A 17,796-nucleotide genomic window follows, 5' to 3' on the forward strand; every position below is an offset into this window, starting at 1 on the left:
CAGTTATTAATCTCTTCATTCACTACAACTTACTACAATAAGAAGCACCTTGACCAAAATTGAGCACAACACATATCTGTTGCCGCAAACACAAGTATACATAAGGCAGCTTGACAATATTATCATTGAGAAAAACAAAAACAGTATATTCTTCTTTAAGACCCATGGCCTTTGAGCTATTATTTTTAACCATCACTATAGTATAGGCCTCCTGTGGATCAGGCCCCAAATCCATGCAGAAACAGTTTATTTATACTTGTAAATAGTCTTGCCACTTTTGTACCAGTGGCCACATCTTTTCGGGTAGGTTAGATTTGTCACATATAGGGTCAAGTTCTTGATAAATCATTGATGTATTTTTCCCCAGCAGTGTGTATAGAATGTTCTAGTACTATAAAAGCTAAGCAGAATGGAGGGACTTTTCTGATTATTTTGAGGCTGATTTCTCGATGTCTTATAACCAAATGTTTTCTGATTCTCAGGAGTAAGTACCTTTCCACCTAGTAATAGTGAACAAGAAAAAACAATATTAGGCTTAATGGATTTCATTGCCCATGGGCCCTCCTTTACCAATATTTTATATAGCTATGATTATTTTTATCTAAACTGAAAATTTTTATGCTTACAGTGGTATAAATCAGATTTCAAGGCTACAGATACAGAAAATCTACACACATGATTTATTTTGAAATTGCTTTTATTTATCTTTTGAATAACAAATATGGCAATCATGTTTGAAAATATTTTGTATTATAAGATTTGCTTCTTATCACCATGTGTTGAATATTTTGAATTCGTCCTGCAGTGGTGGTGCACGCCTTTAATCCCAGCACTCAGGAAGCAGAGGCAGGCAGATCTCTGTGAGTTCAAGGCTACCCTGGTCTACAAAGTTCGAGGACACCCCCGACTACAAAAAGAAACCTTATCTTAAAAACAAAACAACAACAACAACAAAATATTGGGGTCATATTTCATTCCCTTCTTTTCAATTACTATCTTACCAAATCATTCATTAAAAATATTGGTTGGGGCTGGAAAAATGACTCACAAGTTTAGAGTGATAGCAATATTTTTTTATTACTGTCATTTCATATCATGGCCATACTTTCAAAAGAAAAGAAATAAAGGTGTTAGAAATATGAAGAAATGGTAAAACCAGCAATATTGTTACTGCATTTTAGTATTCCAAAAAGACTGTTATCAAGATCTATAATTTTGTTCTAGTGTGTATTAGAATATCTGATCATTCTTCTTTAATGACATGTTCATACCCCTTCTCTGTGCTTGCTTTAAAAATATCTCACCCTGACTGTGTTCATATGTCTCAGCAAGGGATTATGAAGGAAAGAAGCACTCATTTGTCATGTATGTACCTTTCCAGTAGACTTTACTTGCAATAAATAAAATGTAAGTAGAATATTGAATTGTTAAATGTGGATGAGGAAAGTGCTGCTGAATCTGAGAAAGGAGGAAGACTCCATGGAGCACAGAGAGGTCGTGGTGGGTAGAGTAACATGGACTATGGTGGAAACAGTTCGAGCAAAACAGAGGTAGAAAAAGATTGCTGTGTTTAAAGGAAATAGCATGAAAATGTACTGTGCTGGCTGAGTGTAGAAGACTTACAGAGGGGAGGGGAGGAGGAGGTACCATATGACTGAAAATTCATGGCACAGTTAGCTAAATGACTTAAAATAACGAGAGACAGAGAGAGAGAGACAGAGAGAGAGAGAGAGAGAGAAAAGAAGAAGAAGAAGAAGAAGAAGAAGAAGAAGAAGAAGAAGAAGAAGAAGAAGAAGAAGAAGAAGAAGAAGAAAACAAAGAAATATTACATAAATACACATGACTCCTTTTCCACTTTTACAGTATTAAAATCTTCTGTCTCTGCAAACTTCAAAATTAAATATATCATTGATTCTGTTGGAAAATGATGTAACTAAGAGGTTCTTTTTTTCCCTCTGATTTAATGCAAAACTTCCTGTAGATAGAATGATATATCTACTTTTAAGGAAAGCTTTTCTCTAGGAAGGGGAAGTAAACACAAACCTACATGTTGTGTAGACTCAGTGGGTACCATTGTTTTTGTGTTGTGTAATACTTATGTGTATGGCTCAAATGTGAAAGAAGCTGCTTTTATTTTTGAGAAGTTTCCCTTTCTATGTTTTATTTTATGCTCACTTTATTGAAGTATCTGAATGTTCACATTTCTCTTTCCACATATCTTAAATAAGGAATGAAACAGCTGTCTCAGATGACCACCCTAAGTGCTAGCCCAGGGTTCAGGGTTGATAACAGAACCTTATTTGTATATTCATGACGTGCATGATTATACTCTTTTGCATCATTGTAAAACACATGACACAATCTTTATAATCACTACAGTTTCAATGCAATGAAACTTAAACTATCTTGGTAAAGTTTTCAAACAATTTAGTGTTTCATGTCTTTTTTTCAGACACAGTCTGAAATCAACAATGGAAACATTTCATCTCCATGGCCCTTTTCACAGCATCCTTTACTTCCTTGTTCCTTAAACTGTAAATCAGTGGGTTCAACATGGGAACCACCAGAGTATAAAATACAGATACAACCTTCTCTTGTTCTAAGGAGTATTGTGAGCTTGGTTGAATATAACTAAAGCTGACTGAACCATATAACAAAGTCACAGCTGTCAGGTGGGAAGCACAGGTGGAGAAGGCTTTACGTCTGCCTGCTGCTGAGCGGATCCTCAGGATAGCAACAACAATGAAAACATAGGAGACCACCACAATCAAGAGTGTAGTCATGGCAATGACTCCAGAGAAGATCAGAAGCAACAGTTCATTCATGGAGGTGTCAGAACAGGACAGCTTCAACAGTGGAGGAAGGTCACAAAAGAAATGATTGATGACATTTGGTCCACAGAAGGACAGCTTCATTAATCCAATAGTATGTGTTAATGAGTTGATTACACCTCCTATGAATGAACCAAGCACCAGCCCAACACAAACCATTTTAGTCATGGCCACTGTGTAAATTAAAGGGTTTACAATGGCCACATAACGGTCATAAGCCATAGCAGCCAGCAAAAATCCTTCTGTGGTAACCAATAATGCAAACAAAAAATATTGCACAGTGCATGCAAATAATGAGATAGTTTCTTGCTCAACAAAGAAGTTCATCAGCAGTATGGGTGCAAATACTGAGGAATACCATGCATCCACAAATGACAGGGACCTAAGGAAGTGGTACATTGGTGTGTGGAGTTTAGGAGTCACATAGATCAGAAAGAACATTCCCAGATTACCCACCAAGGAGATGAGGTATATCAATAGGAACAAGATGAAGAGAAACACCTTGAGTTCTTTACGATCTGTCAGTCCCAAAAGGATAAACTCAGTAACAAATGTGAAGTTGACATCTGCCATGTACTTGTGAGTCTTGGTATCTGTTAATAATAGGAGATTTGGATAAATTGGCAGTAATAGTACAGCAGAAATATCTTAGGAATTCCAATCTAGATATATTATCTGTATTGGAGAATTCACTCTTTGGTTGTCCTGCTAGTAAATATGGCTAAGGCATCTATAATTTCCTGAAACACAACATTTGCCTCTTCCATTAAAATGTTTTCATAGATTTAAAAAATATTAGATTCATAGCTGAGAGATCCATTTACATGCAATTATGTAGGTATACAGGAAGTTAAATTTAAGTTACTTGTTTCAGCATGTAAATCCTAATTTATTAACCTTCAAGAAATAAGTTTGAAAATTCAACATGCATTTTCATTCAAATTATTCTTAATACTACACAATTTTACTATAATAATGTCTAATTTGGAATATATCGATACACCTAATATATCAACTAGTGTCTCTTCAAAAATAATAAGACTATTTATTGGGAATGAAACTCAATGATGTAGAGTTGCTTAACTTGCTCAGGATTCTGGTATCAATATATAGCTCCTACATAAATAATAAACTATAGAGTAGTATTGTGATTGTATCCTACATATACTGTCAAAATTAATTACTATTGTACATGTCTATACAATGTGGGGGAGGCATTGTACAGAAGACTTCATTCATGTTAGACAAGTGCTTTACAGCTAAGACATGTGGTCTTTGTTTTTGAGGTGTTATAGAAAGGAGACTCTTAGAAGCAAGAACCCCCAAAGGGGTCCTTAGAGGATAGTCAGAGGCATTGGGTTCTGAGAATTTCCCCCTCTGTAAATGGTATCAAAGGATGCTTTGACCTGTACCAACCAAGAGTCATAAAAATAACACAAAATTAGTGTTTAATATTTGATTTTAAAATACTATATTTAGTCTCAGTAATCTGATGTTTAATTGGTGTTGTTTTAAAAATAATATAATCACATAAATTATAAGAGACATACAAAACAAAGAGATAATTAACCTTTGCATTCATTCTGAAATGTGTATTTTAGAGTACATTGTATCTTTTCTGTCTAACTATAAGTATCTTCCTATTAGTAGACATTTCCTCTGAAGCATTTGACTTTTCCTGCATGGTGGAGGATTTTCCACACAGGTCCCAGTTAACTAAATTGCCTCTTGATCACTATAAACCAGTTACAATGTGAATAAGTGTTTTAAACATACTAGTTGTAGTGTAATTGCTAAAGCATAAATTAATTGATAATCTTTTATTGAACATCCTTTAAATTTGGGATTCATTTCTTTATACAGTATGTAAAACTTATAAAAAGAATCATATTGTAAGAGGATTGATACAGTAATAAAGACAGAAACATTATATTTAGGTTATTTATAGTAATAATTGAATAGTATTATTCAATTATTACTATAAGTTTTGTATATATATAATATATACAAATATATAATAATCAGTCTCTCTCTCCATATATATATATATGGAGAGAGAGACTGATTATTTAGATTACTATTATTTCTTTATGAAGAATAGCCTTTTGAATGAACACACTAGTTTATGAAGTTCTACAACAAAGTTGAGTTTCATGTAGAAGAAGAAATAGAAATGTAGACTAAGAGGTTTGAACTGATGACTAAATTACAACTCATCCTAGCTCTGTAACTTGATGAGTTTATCACACTAAAATTCTTCTTATGTAGGATTATATAGGACTAAGACTAAGGGAGAAATGATGTAAATATAATAATTTCAAAAAATAAAAAATATTCCTGCTCACTGAAAAGTAACTGATTTAAACAATGTGTAAATGGAAGGATCAAATAAACAAATTTAGCTTATTCATGGAAGGAAAACATATTCAAAATCAGCTTATAAGGAAAGTAGTGACCACCCAATATAAAGTTGTCATTCATTATAATGATACCAAACAAAAATTAGAACAATCAAAGGGCCTTACTTTTGAAATGGTGTGTAAAATCAGTCAAAGACTGTTCAATAGTAGAGTTGAAATTCAAACTTATCTTTCCATAAAGGAGAGTCAAAAGCAAAGAACCCTTGGCATGAAAATAAATGTGAAATAATTATAACATGCAAAAGACACATTCATGCATATATGTGCTTTGGTTCAAAGGGAATAGACTCCCTGGAGTTAACTTCTGATGCAAAAGATGTAATACACATACTATTAAAAGTTGTTATCGTTTCTCATGGGAATGAAGAAATTATCAAAAACTTAAGGGCTTCCCTAAGGCATTTCATTTGAGGGCTATTATAATGAATATAAGAAAATGGGAAGAGAGTATAGTAAAACTACAACAATGCAATTTATGAAAAAAGCAATAAGATGTGCATAATTGTCTTACTTTAGAATTTATTTAGAATGGATTCCTTAGGCCAGTGTTACAAATGAAAAGCAAACACAAACACAAATGAAATTGCTAATGAATCTTTGATGAGAAGAGAAAGACATGGTAAGATCCATTTCTATCTCTTGAGTCCTCAATGATTATAAAGAAATAAAATAAAATCCTAGCTAACACTTCAGTTGGTTTACAGTTAAATTTGATTTGTACAAAATTTATATTAACATTACTATAATTTACCTAGAAAAAAAATTCTGCTTTCTTTGGGGAAACTACTTTTTAATTGTATTTGAGATTATAATATAATTATAACATTTCTCCCTTCTCTTTCCTCCCTTAAACCCTCTCACATAGTCTTCCATTTTTTCCTTCAAATTAATGGCCTCTTTTTTCACTAATTGTTATTACTTGTTTGTATATATATATGTATTAAATATTACTGGCTTAGTCCATATAATCTCACTTGTAGTTATGTTTCATGGGCTGACCATTAGGCACTAGACAATAAATTAGTGTGTTCTTCTCTGTGGAAAATCACCTCTTTATTTCCCAGCATTTCCCTGTTGCCTATAGACTTTGTTCTGGGATAAGGCCTCACGAACTTTTTTTTCTATTCCACCTTATCGTGTCCATTGGTGTTGTTCTTATTCAGATCATACTTGAGCAGTCATGTGAGGGAGACATTATGTTCTGATATTACCAGGAGCATATACAAACATTACTAAACTCTCATTCTATAAATGTTTGTCCTAATAATCATATATAAGTGTAGTTCTCATTCCTCATCAAGGAATGTTTTCCTGCAACAGATAAAAACCACTAGGAAATACCAACACAAATTAAATGTAGAAATGAGGAGTTCAGTCATAATGGAAACAATACAAAACAACTCTTACACCTAAAGCTCAGGGAACATTGTGAAAGAGGAGATAAAATTTTTAAAAGCCACAAGATCAGGAAGTTTTCATTGAAACTATGTCTCCTTTTTCTAGTAATGTGAGAAGATACTTTTCATCTTAGAATCATTTATTATGACAGCCTTTCATATAAAAACTATTCTGGAATTACATGAATTAAAATGTAACTGCCCATCATAAAATTTGCTATGTTTCAGAAACTAAACCTTTAATAAAATGAAATTATTAGTACTTGTCAAGGACTGAAGCTATTAATGCAAGAGGATCATGATTTCAGGGTTAATGCGGGCTACCTAGTAATAACCTGTGCACAATTAAAAAGTAGTTGAATCAATATAGCATAATTCACTGGCAGTGATTTCAATAATATCTACACCAGTTTGCACTCCCACCAATAGTATTTGACAGTTTTCCTTTCCCCATACCCTTGCCAGCATTTGCTGCCCTTTATTTTCTTGAACTTAGCCATCCTGAGGGAGATTAAGATGAAGGAGATTTTAGAAGGTAACTGTCTGATGGTTAAATAGGTTGCAAGTTTTCAAAAAGCATTTCTAAAATAAAAGTATTTCTAATCATTTGTTTTTATTTTCTTGAGAATATTTTGTCAATTCAATAGCCCATTTTAATTTGAGTTCTTTATTTTCTTGGTGCTTAATGTTTTAAGTTATTTGTACTTTCTAGATAGTACTCCTTTGTCAAATGTGTGGCTGCACACGTATTTTCTTTCATTATTGGATGCCTCTTAGGATGATTTGTCATATTCCTTGCTGTACAAAAGCTTTTTAGCTTAACTAGATCACATTTGTTGATTGTTTAGTTTAATTCCTTTGTTACTAGAATTAGACTATTTTGTATACATTGACAATTTTACTTCAGAAGAATTATGTCCACTATCAAAATTAAAAATTAAAAAATTCTGTAGATCCCCCAAGCCTACCTTTAACTTCAAGAAAAGTCATTTCCTATTTTTTATCCTCAAAGAATCATTGACTTGAGATACAAAATCCTCCAGCTCTGATTGGACCAAGAGCTCCAATTGGACCAAGAGTGGACTCCTGGGGCACAGACACAGCCAGTACAGATTGGAGCAAGAGCAGCTCCCTCAGACACAGACACCTCTTGTACCTGTTAGAGGAAGAGATGGGCAGATGCCAGTGCAAGAATACAGTCAACAACATGAAGAGCAATATGGCACCACCAGAACCAAGTGGTTCTACAACAGCAAGACCTGAACATCAAACATAGAAGAAGCAGAAGGAAATGATCTTAAAAATCACTTTATGAAGATGATAGAGGCCTTTAAAAAGGAAATGAAAAATCCCTTAAAGATAGTGAGGAAAACACAAACAAAAAAAATGGAAGAAATCAGTAAATCCCTTAAAGAAAACCAAGCAAAGCAACCAAACAGGTAATGGAAACAGTTCAAGAACTGGAAATTGAAATAGAAGCCAAGAAGCACACACAAATTGAGGTAATTCTGGAAATGGAAAATCTGAGTAAACAAACAGGAACTATAGTTGTAAGCATAACCAACAGAATGCAAGAGACAGAAGAGAGAATCTCTGGTGTGGAGGATACAATAGAGGAAATAGATTCAACAGTCATAGAAAACACTAAAGCCAAAAAAGTCATAACACAAAATGTCCATGAAATCTGGGACACTATGAAAAGACCAAATCTAAGAATAATAGGTATAGAAGAAGGAGAAGAATACCAACTCAAAGGCACAGAAAATATATTCAACAAAATCATAGAAGAAACTTTCCCAAACTAAATGCCTATGAAGATACAAGAAGTTTACAGAACACCAAACAGACTAGACCCTCCAAAAAAGTCCCTTTGCCATATAATAATCAAACCACTAAACATACAGAATTATCTGTATTAATCTGCACACCTATGAACACCTGATTTTTGACAAGTAAGCCAAAAATGTACAATGGAAAAAAGAAAGCATCTTCAACAAATGGCTCTGGCATAACTGGATGTCAACATGTAGAAGATTGCAAATAGATCCATATCTATCAGCATGCACAAAACTCAATTCCAAGTGGATCAAAGACCTCAATATAAAACCAGTTACACTGAATCTGATAGAAAAGAAAGTAATAAGTAGCCTTGAACACATTGGCACAGGAGACCACTTCCTAAATATAACACCAATAACACAGACACTGAGAGTAACAAGTATTACATGGGACCTCTTGAAACTGGGAAACTTCTGTAAGGCAAAGGACACTGTAAATAAGACAAAATGATAGCCTACAGAATGGAAAAAAATCTTCACCAACACCACATCTGATGAAGGGCTAATCTTCAAAATATATAAAGAACTCAAGAAACTAGACATCATAATACCAAAAAGTCCAATTAAAAAATGGACCACAGAGGTACAAAGAGAATTCTCAATGAAAAGACCTCAAATGGCTGAATGACATTTAAGGAATTGCTCAGCATCCTTCGTCATCAGGGAAATACAAATCAAAACAAGATACCATCTTACACTTGTCAGAATGGCTAAGACAAAAAACACTGTTGACAGCTTATGTTGGACAGGATGTGCAGCAAGGAGAAGCCTTTTCTATTTTTGGTGGTAGTGCAAACTTGTACTGCCACTTTGAAAATCAGTATGGAGGTTTCTCAGAAAATTGGGAATCAATCTACCTCAAGAAACAATGATACCACTCTTGATCATATACCCATGGAATGTTCAACTATACCATAAGGACATTTGCTTGTCTATGTTCATTGCAGCATTTGTAATAGCCAGAACCTGAAAACTACTTAGATGCCCCTCAACAGAAGAATGGATTAAAAAAAATTGATACATATATACAATGGAGTGCTACTAAGCAGTAGAAAACAATGACATCATAAAATGTGTAGGCAAATGGATGAAACTAGAAAATATCATCCTGAGTGAGATAAGCCAGATTCTGAAAGACAAATATGGAACATATATCCACTCAAAGTAGATACTAGATGTAATGCAAAGAATAACCATACTACAACCCACAGCTCCAGAGAAACTAGCTAATAATGAGAACACTTAGAGGGATGCATGAATCACCCTGGGAAGGGGAATTCAATGAGATCTCCCGAGTAAATTGGGGGTGAGTGGGAACAATATAAGGTAGGGGATGGGGTGTGAGAACTTATGGGAATGGGATGGTCGAGCTGGAATAGAGACAGAGTGGGAGAGCAATGAAAGAGATATCTTGATAGAGGGAGACACCATGGGAATAGGGAAAAACCTGGTGCTAGGGAAGTTCCCAGGAATCCACAAGAATGACACCAGCTTTGACTACTAGCAATAGTGGAGAAGGTACCTGAGCTGGCCTACCCCAGTAATCAAATTGTTGAGTATCCTTACTGTCATCAGAGAGCCTTCACCCAATAACTGGTGGAAGCAGATGCAGAGATCCACAGCCAAGCACCAGGCTGAGCTCCAGGAGTGCAGTCAAAGAGAGGGAAGGGGGATTCTATGAGCAAGAGGCATCAAGATTATGATGGGGAAAATCTACGGAGACAACCAAACCAAAGCAGTGCGAACTCATGAACTTTAGATCAACAACTGGGGTTCCCGCTTGGAACTGGACTAGGCCCTCTGCGTAAGCAGAACAGTTGTGTATATGTAGCTTGGTCTGTATAAGGGGGCCCTGGCAATGGGATCAGGCTCTAACCCTGGTGCATGAGCTGGCTCTTTGGAGACCATTACCTTTGGTGTGACACCTTGCACTGCCTTGATGCAGCTGGTGAGGGACTTGGACCTGCCTCAACTGAATATACCAGGCTTTTCTGACTCCCCATGGGAGGCCTTACATTTTTGGAGGAGCAGCTGGGAGGCGGGTTGGAGAGGAAGTCTGGAAAGCAATAGGAGGGTGGATGAGATGGGAATCTGTGGTTGGTATGTAAAATCAATAAAAAATTTCTTAATAAAGAAAAAATATTTAAAAAAGAATCATCGATGTGTTTAATAGTGAAAGACCCCCACTCCATTATGAGGACATGGGGCGTTGGGCCGATGAAATGTCCCCCCCCCCCCCCCCCCCCCCGGTCCCAATAACTTAGCCTAAGAAACGCCATTCTGAAGAAATCAGAAAAACAGGAGTTCACAGCTGTGGCTGGCTGGCCATCCGGCCTTGGGAGAGAGATAACTGTGGCCAGCCATCCGGCCTTGGGAGAGAGATAACTGTGGTCAGCGGCCTTGGGAGAAAAACAGTTGAGTCAAATCAGGATATTTTATGGCTGGCCCCCTGGCCTTGAGGAATAAGCAGCTGGGCTGGAAAAACACCCACTATACCCTGGGCAAGGCCAAGTCATCCACACATCAAACTTCTGATAATTAAAGAATACAACCCCAAGTTCACCCTGGCCTTCTTTGAAACAACCAATAAGAGCCCTGTAACTATGCTTCTCGCTTCTGTAACCGCGCCTCTGCCCCTGGGATCCTATAAAAAGTCCCCTTTGCCCTAGGAAGGGGCGCAAGTCCTCCGAGAGACTTAGCCCCAGGTACCTGTGCATCTAATAAACCCTCTTGCTGTTTGCATCTGATCGGTGGTTTCGGTGTGTTCCTTGGGTTTGGGGTCTCTCTCCAGAAGGAAGATCTCCCCTGGGGGTCTTTCATTAGTCTTGTATGCGAGATTAGTGCTTTCACCCATGGCAATACAGCCTTGCCTCACCTCTGGAGAATTGCTTCCTGGAGTTCTGACAGAAAACCCAGTCATCAGAGACTCAGATGTTATAAGGAACAGTGGATTTAACTTACATTTGTCCTCCTCTATTGCCAGAAATTTCTGAATTATTAAGAAAACCTAATACAGTGTAAAAGGGTGACAGTACTTGTAGAATAAACCACTTTTTTATTTTACAATATTTTTATTTAAAAGTTTCTTTTTTTCCATTTTACATACCAACCACAGTCCCCTCCCTCCCCTCCTTCTGGTTACTCCTCACCTTCCCCCCACTCCATCCCCTATCTTCTCCTCAGAGAAGGTAAGTCCTCCCATGGGGAGTCAACAAAATCTGGCATATCAAGGTGAGGCAGGACCTTGCCCCTCCTCCAGTATCAAGGCATCCCACCATAGGGAATGGGCTCCAAAAAGCCAGTTTATGCACTGGGGATAAATCCTGGTCCCACTGCCCATGGCCTCATAAACTGCCCAAGCCACACAATTGTCACTCACATCTAGAGGGCCTAGATCTGCCCCATGCAGGTTCCCCACCTGTCAGTCCATATTCAGTGAGCTCCAACTAGTTTTGGACAGCGGTCTCTATGGGTTTCTCCATCATGATCCTGACCTCTTTGCTCATATAATCCCTCCTCCCTCTCTGAATGGGTCCAAGAACTCCACACTGTGCTTAGCTGTGGATCTGCTTCCATCAGTTATTGGATGAAGGTTCTATGATGGCAAGTAGGTTAGTCACTGATCTGATTACAGGCAAAGGCCAGTTCAGAGATTCTCTTTATCATTGCTTGGAGCTTAGATAGGGTCATCCTTGTGGGTTCCTGGGAATTTCCCTAGTACTGGGTCTCTCCCTAACCCCATAATGGCTCCCTCTATCAAAATATCTTTCCTTGCTCTCTCTCTCTCTGTCCCTCCCCAAACTGGACTATCCAGTTCCCTCATGTTCTCTTGCCACCTCCCCTAAACCCCTACTCCTACCCCCTCTATGCTTCCAATTTACTCAGGAAATCTTATCTATTTCCCCTTCCTAGGGAGATCCATGCATGTCTCTCTTAGGGTCCTCCTTGCTACCTAGCATCTCTGGGGTTGTAATCCTGGTTATCCTTAGCTTTAAATCTAATATCCACTTATGAGTGAGTACATAGCATGTGTGTCTTTCTGAGTCTGGGTTACCTGACTCAGGATGCTTTTTTCTAGTTCCATCCACTTGCTTACAAATTTCATGATGTCATTGTTATGTTATTGTTGAGTAATACTCCATTGTGCAAATGTACCACATTTTCTTTATCCATTCTTCAGTTAAGGGACATCTAGGCTATTTCCAGATTTTGGCTATTACAAATAATGGTGCTATGAACATAGTTGAGCAAATGTCCTTGTGGTATGAATGTGCATCCTTCGGGTATATACCCAAGAGTGGCATTGCTGGATCATGATGTAGACTGATTCCCAGTTTTCTGCGAAACCATTGTAGTGATTTCTGAAGTTGGTGTACAAGTTTGCATTCTCACCAAGAGTGGAAGAGTGTTCCCCTTTCTTTACATCCTCTCCAGCATAGGCTGCCATCAATAATTTTTTTTTATCTTAGCCATTCTGACAGGTGAAAGATGATATCTCAGAGTTGTTTTGATTTGCATTTCTATGATGGCTAAGTATGTTGAGAAATTCTTTAAGTGTCTTTTGGCCATTTGAGATTCTTCTGTTGAGAATTCTCTGTTTAGATTTATACCCCATTTTTAAAAAATTGGATTATTTGGTATTTTGTTGTCTAGTTTCTTGAATTCTTTATTATGGCACTGGAGAAAAAAGCATCATCTTCCTTTATATGTGGATGCTTTCAATCCCATTCCTGTATTTGGAGAGTTATCCATTGTTGACAGTTGTACAAGTCATTAATTAATTGTTCTATTTCCTACTGACAGATATCCTATTGTGTTGATTTTAATGTGGATTATACAGTCACATATTGAATGACCTTTGAAATTTTTGCAAGAGTCAAGTACTCATAGATAAACCACTGTAAGTATTAGACTGTAAGTTTGTATGTATTAATAACCCAGTTGCTTTGAATGCATGTTTAGAAATAGAGATTTCTAACCTATTAACATCATTTACTTCCCCACTAGTTTAAAGCAACACTAATGCCTTCCAGCGATTATTTATAATTGTCAGTTTTTTAAAAACTTGACCATGGTTATCCTAGTTATTCATAAATACCTTATAAATTATAGTGGTTGTCAATACATATGTTTTCTTAATAACAGATTACCATAGTTTGCTATTGACATATAGAAACACAGCTGATGTTTATGTATATTACTGTAATAATTCTTTAGAAGCATATGTGTATACAACAATGTTTCCTATTAGAACCAGGGTGTAGTTCATGGTATACTTGCCTAATAATTGCCACTTCCTGGATTCCATCTCCATCATGTCAAAATATAGTGGGAGAAAAGGAGGGAGGGATAGAGATTGGGATGGGGGAGAATGAAACAAAGGTACTCTAAGCTCTTGGGAACTCAGAACTGTAAACAAGCGCCAATTTTGTTACAGACAGGATGTAGTAAAAATGATCTTAAGGAAATTAAAAAACAATTTTTAAAGTACTTTATGGGAATCATAAAAGAAACAAAATGTAATTCTGAATGATTTCTCAAACAAGTTAATATATTACATTGTAAAGAAAGATTCCCATTGTAAGCTAGGTATAATACAACATGGTTCTTATAGATGTTCCATTGCAAGAAAATTTTCATAAATGTTTAAATGTGTTTAAGATGTAAGGATTAAACATATAATATAAACATACATGTGCTCACTTATGTACAAAAATGCTTTAACTTGGTTTATGTAAATACATAGGTATTATGTAAATATTGACCTATTCTATGATGTAGAAGACAACTGAATAATAATTAATATAGAGAACAGGAAATTGTTTTGGAAATGATGCTGATATTCCAGTAGGAAGCAGTGAGATGGTAAAAGGAAATATCATAAGGTTAAGTCAATCTCAGTGCCAATTTCTAAACAACTTCTGAGTAAGTGAGCCCAGGAAAGCAGGTAGAGAACATACCAAAAATTCTAGGTCTCCAAACTTCCATGCCTTACCTGTTCTTTATTATTACTATTACTATTGTTACCATTCATTGTTGTTATTCTTCCATATGGTACATACTGATTGTAGTTCCCTTACTCTACTTCTTTCACTCCCACACAACACACCTCCCTTTCCCCCTAGATTACTCCTTCTTAGTTTCCTTTCAGAAAAGAGCAGGCCTCCCAGGGATATCGACCAAATATGGTATAAAGAGTTACAATAAGACTAGGCACATACCCTCCTATCAAGGCTGAATGAGACAACCCAGTTGTGGGGAAAGGGTCCTATGAGAAGGCAAAAGAGTCAGAGACACCTCCACTCCCACTGTCAGGAGTCCCACAAGGTCAACAAGCTACAAAACCACAAAATACATGCAGAGTCTGCAAGCACAGACCCATGCAGGCTCTGTGACTGTCACTTCAGTCTGTGTGATCCCTCATGAGCCCTGCTTATTGGATTCTGCTGGCTGTGCTCTCCCAGTGTCCTTGACATCCCTGGCTCCTACAATCCTTCCTTCTACAATCCTTCCTCCCTCTCTATACTTACCTGTTCTTGTGGGGACAGTCAGTCATGCATTGACTGTAGTGATCTATAGTTTTCCTCAATTGTCACTTGCTTCCCTTTTATCTCTTGAGACAGGAGCTGAAAGAATTCTAGTTACACATATGCCACCCTGGAAAATGTTCAAAATTTCTAACAATTTAAAAACTAAAAGTTTTTTCTCAATGTCAGCATTCACATGATACCTATGTGATACGTCCATTATGAACCCTTATATAAGCACTATATATTGTCATACATCAAAAATTATAGTATTAACTTAATAGCAATTATAGGATAAAATACTCAGGAAGAAAACAAATAGAGAATTAACTGTAATTGATGATATCCTAGTTAATTTTTGTGAATATGCACATTTCTTCTAAAGGCTAATAGACACCATAGATGTATGGATCAGGCCTTAGAATTCCTTTTGTCACTGTACTGATGCATTTGTAAACAGAGCAAGTTGAGGATCTTTGTGCACATTAAACATAGGTGTTAACTTGTCACATAAATTTAAAATTTATTTTATACATGAATGATTCAAGTAATCTGTAGTTATTTATACTTTGAGAAAATGGAGTTAAATGATTTTAAACTCTGATGTTAATACATTAACATGTCTTGGGTTCTGATATATTGAGCTGCATAATAATCAAATAAAAACTTTATATTTTCCATATTTTAGTCTATAATTTTATAGGTAAATTTGGAAACTCCTGTCACTGTCTCCTTGGAATTTAAATGTATAAACTAACAAGAACCTATCCTTTTTATGAGCTGTTCACCTTCAACAATATCATATGATGGGTGTGTGTCATGTGAGATAGGAATTAAAAGGATCCTTCTTTTACAAAGAAATCTTGTTTCATATGATATGAAATACTCTGCACAGACATACCACATTTCATATATCCTGGAACCACTAAAGGATTATCATGATCTTCTCACATGCCACTGGTCCACCTTGAAAAGTTTTCATTGCCTTTCATTACCATTGCAATGTGACCATTCCATAAGCTCATGAACCATTAGGGAAATAGAACATATATTAGAGTGCAGCATAATAAATTTAAAAAAATTTGATAATTATATTTCATGAAAGAATAAATTGAGATATGTGAACATATGTGAGTACTTACAAAATCTGCATATTACAGAATAATTAATTTTAATTCCATAAAAATAAAGGAAACCTCTGAAATGTAAGTAGAAATATAAATATTGTATAGACCCCTATACTTGGTGCTAGCTCTCAAACCCAATGACTTTCTGTAGTAGTTTGACAGTTGACATAGATTCTGTGAATATATATTGAGAACTACAAGTAAACTTACCAGTGTTTAATGCAAAATATCAAAGCAAATTGGCTTTTCCTCAAAATTGTAGGAAAGGACAAGTTAGTCAGGCTTGAGTCTCTTGTTTGTTTGTTTGTTGAGACAGGGTTTCTCTGTGCAGCTTTGGAGCCTTTCCTGGAACTCACTCTGTAGCCCAGGCTGGCCTCAAACTCACAAAGATCCACCTGCCTCTGCCTCCAGAGTGCTGGGATTAAAGGCTTGCGCCAGCACTGCCCGGCAGGCTTGGGTCTTTTTTTTTTTTTTTTTTTTTTGGTTTTTTCGAGACAGGGTTTCTCTGTGTAGCTTTGTGCCTTTCCTGGAGCTCACTTGAAAGCCCAGGCTGGCCTCGAACTCACAGAGATCCACCTGGCTCTGCCTCCCGAGTGCTGGGATTAAAGGCGTGTGCCACCAACACCCGGCTAAGCTTGGGTCTTTTTAACAGATTTGTTTTAATTGTATAATTTTAATTCGGTGTAATTTGACTTCATTCAGTGTATTATGGCCATATTAATTTCAAGTTACTCTCCCTAACTTCTCTCTGATATCCCCACATTGAATTTTCTTTTTGTGATTGTTGTTTTTGTTTAGAAAAGACTATCTCTGCAGTGCAGTGGTGGCTCACTTTAATCCCAGCACTCTGGAGGCAGAGCCATGTGGATCTCTGTGAGTTCAAGGCCAGCCTGGTCTACAGAGCAAGATCCAGGAAAGGCACCAAAACTACACAAAGAAACCCTGCCTTGAAAAAAACAAAACAAAACAAAACAAAAATAGAAGAGACTATCTCCAAGAAGATATGCCCTGCCCATTTGTCTCATAAAAACAATTGTTTTAGCCATAAAGTTATTTTTTTTTAATCTTTATGGAAAACACATATACCTCAGTATGTAAAAAATAAGTCCTAGAGAAATTCTTAAGTGGTGAATTGCAGGTCTTTCTACAGATTATGGTACTCAACAAAGATCGAATACCATCAGCTAAACTCTGTGTCTTCTCCACTGTGAATGTGGAAAAGCCAATGAGTCCTGGGCAGAAACCATCTGCAGACCATTGGTCTTGGTTAAAAGATAAGCTGATGTTTCTCATTTCGAGCTTTTTTGGTGTAACTCTGGAAAGCTATAGGACACCCACACAGACTTTAAGTTTTCTGGAGAGTGTTTTGAAGAACACTGCTATAGCGGCAGATGACACTATAACTTGTGCAATATTTATTTTCATCGTGGGAAGAACAACTGATTACAGGTTGGATCACATGACTTCTCTATAATGGACAATGAGCTTCTGTCAATCTAGTTTCCAATGTGGACGAAAGTAATATGCCTGTGAGCCAAACACAAATGTCATTGATATCAGTAAACCAAGCTCCTTTTGTAATACCACTTTAGAGCTTTCACAATTACATTTTTGTTGAATACTAATGAGAATCACTACCCAAGCATTAAAGGAGTA

The 17,796-nt window shown here is 36.5% G+C and overlaps 1 protein-coding gene across 1 annotated transcript; it reads right to left on the reverse strand.

Annotated features, from left to right (window-relative positions):
* Positions 1–2,465: 2,465 nt before the first annotated feature.
* Positions 2,466–3,407, reverse strand: LOC102926857 (olfactory receptor 5J3-like). The gene has a single exon (XM_006989771.3). The coding sequence runs from the start codon at positions 3,402–3,404 to the stop codon at positions 2,466–2,468; it is 939 nt and encodes a 312-aa protein (XP_006989833.2). The 5' UTR covers positions 3,405–3,407.
* Positions 3,408–17,796: the final 14,389 nt, after the last annotated feature.

This window comes from Peromyscus maniculatus, chromosome 4, assembly GCF_049852395.1.
Source record: "Peromyscus maniculatus bairdii isolate BWxNUB_F1_BW_parent chromosome 4, HU_Pman_BW_mat_3.1, whole genome shotgun sequence".
NCBI lineage: Eukaryota > Metazoa > Chordata > Mammalia > Rodentia > Cricetidae > Peromyscus > Peromyscus maniculatus.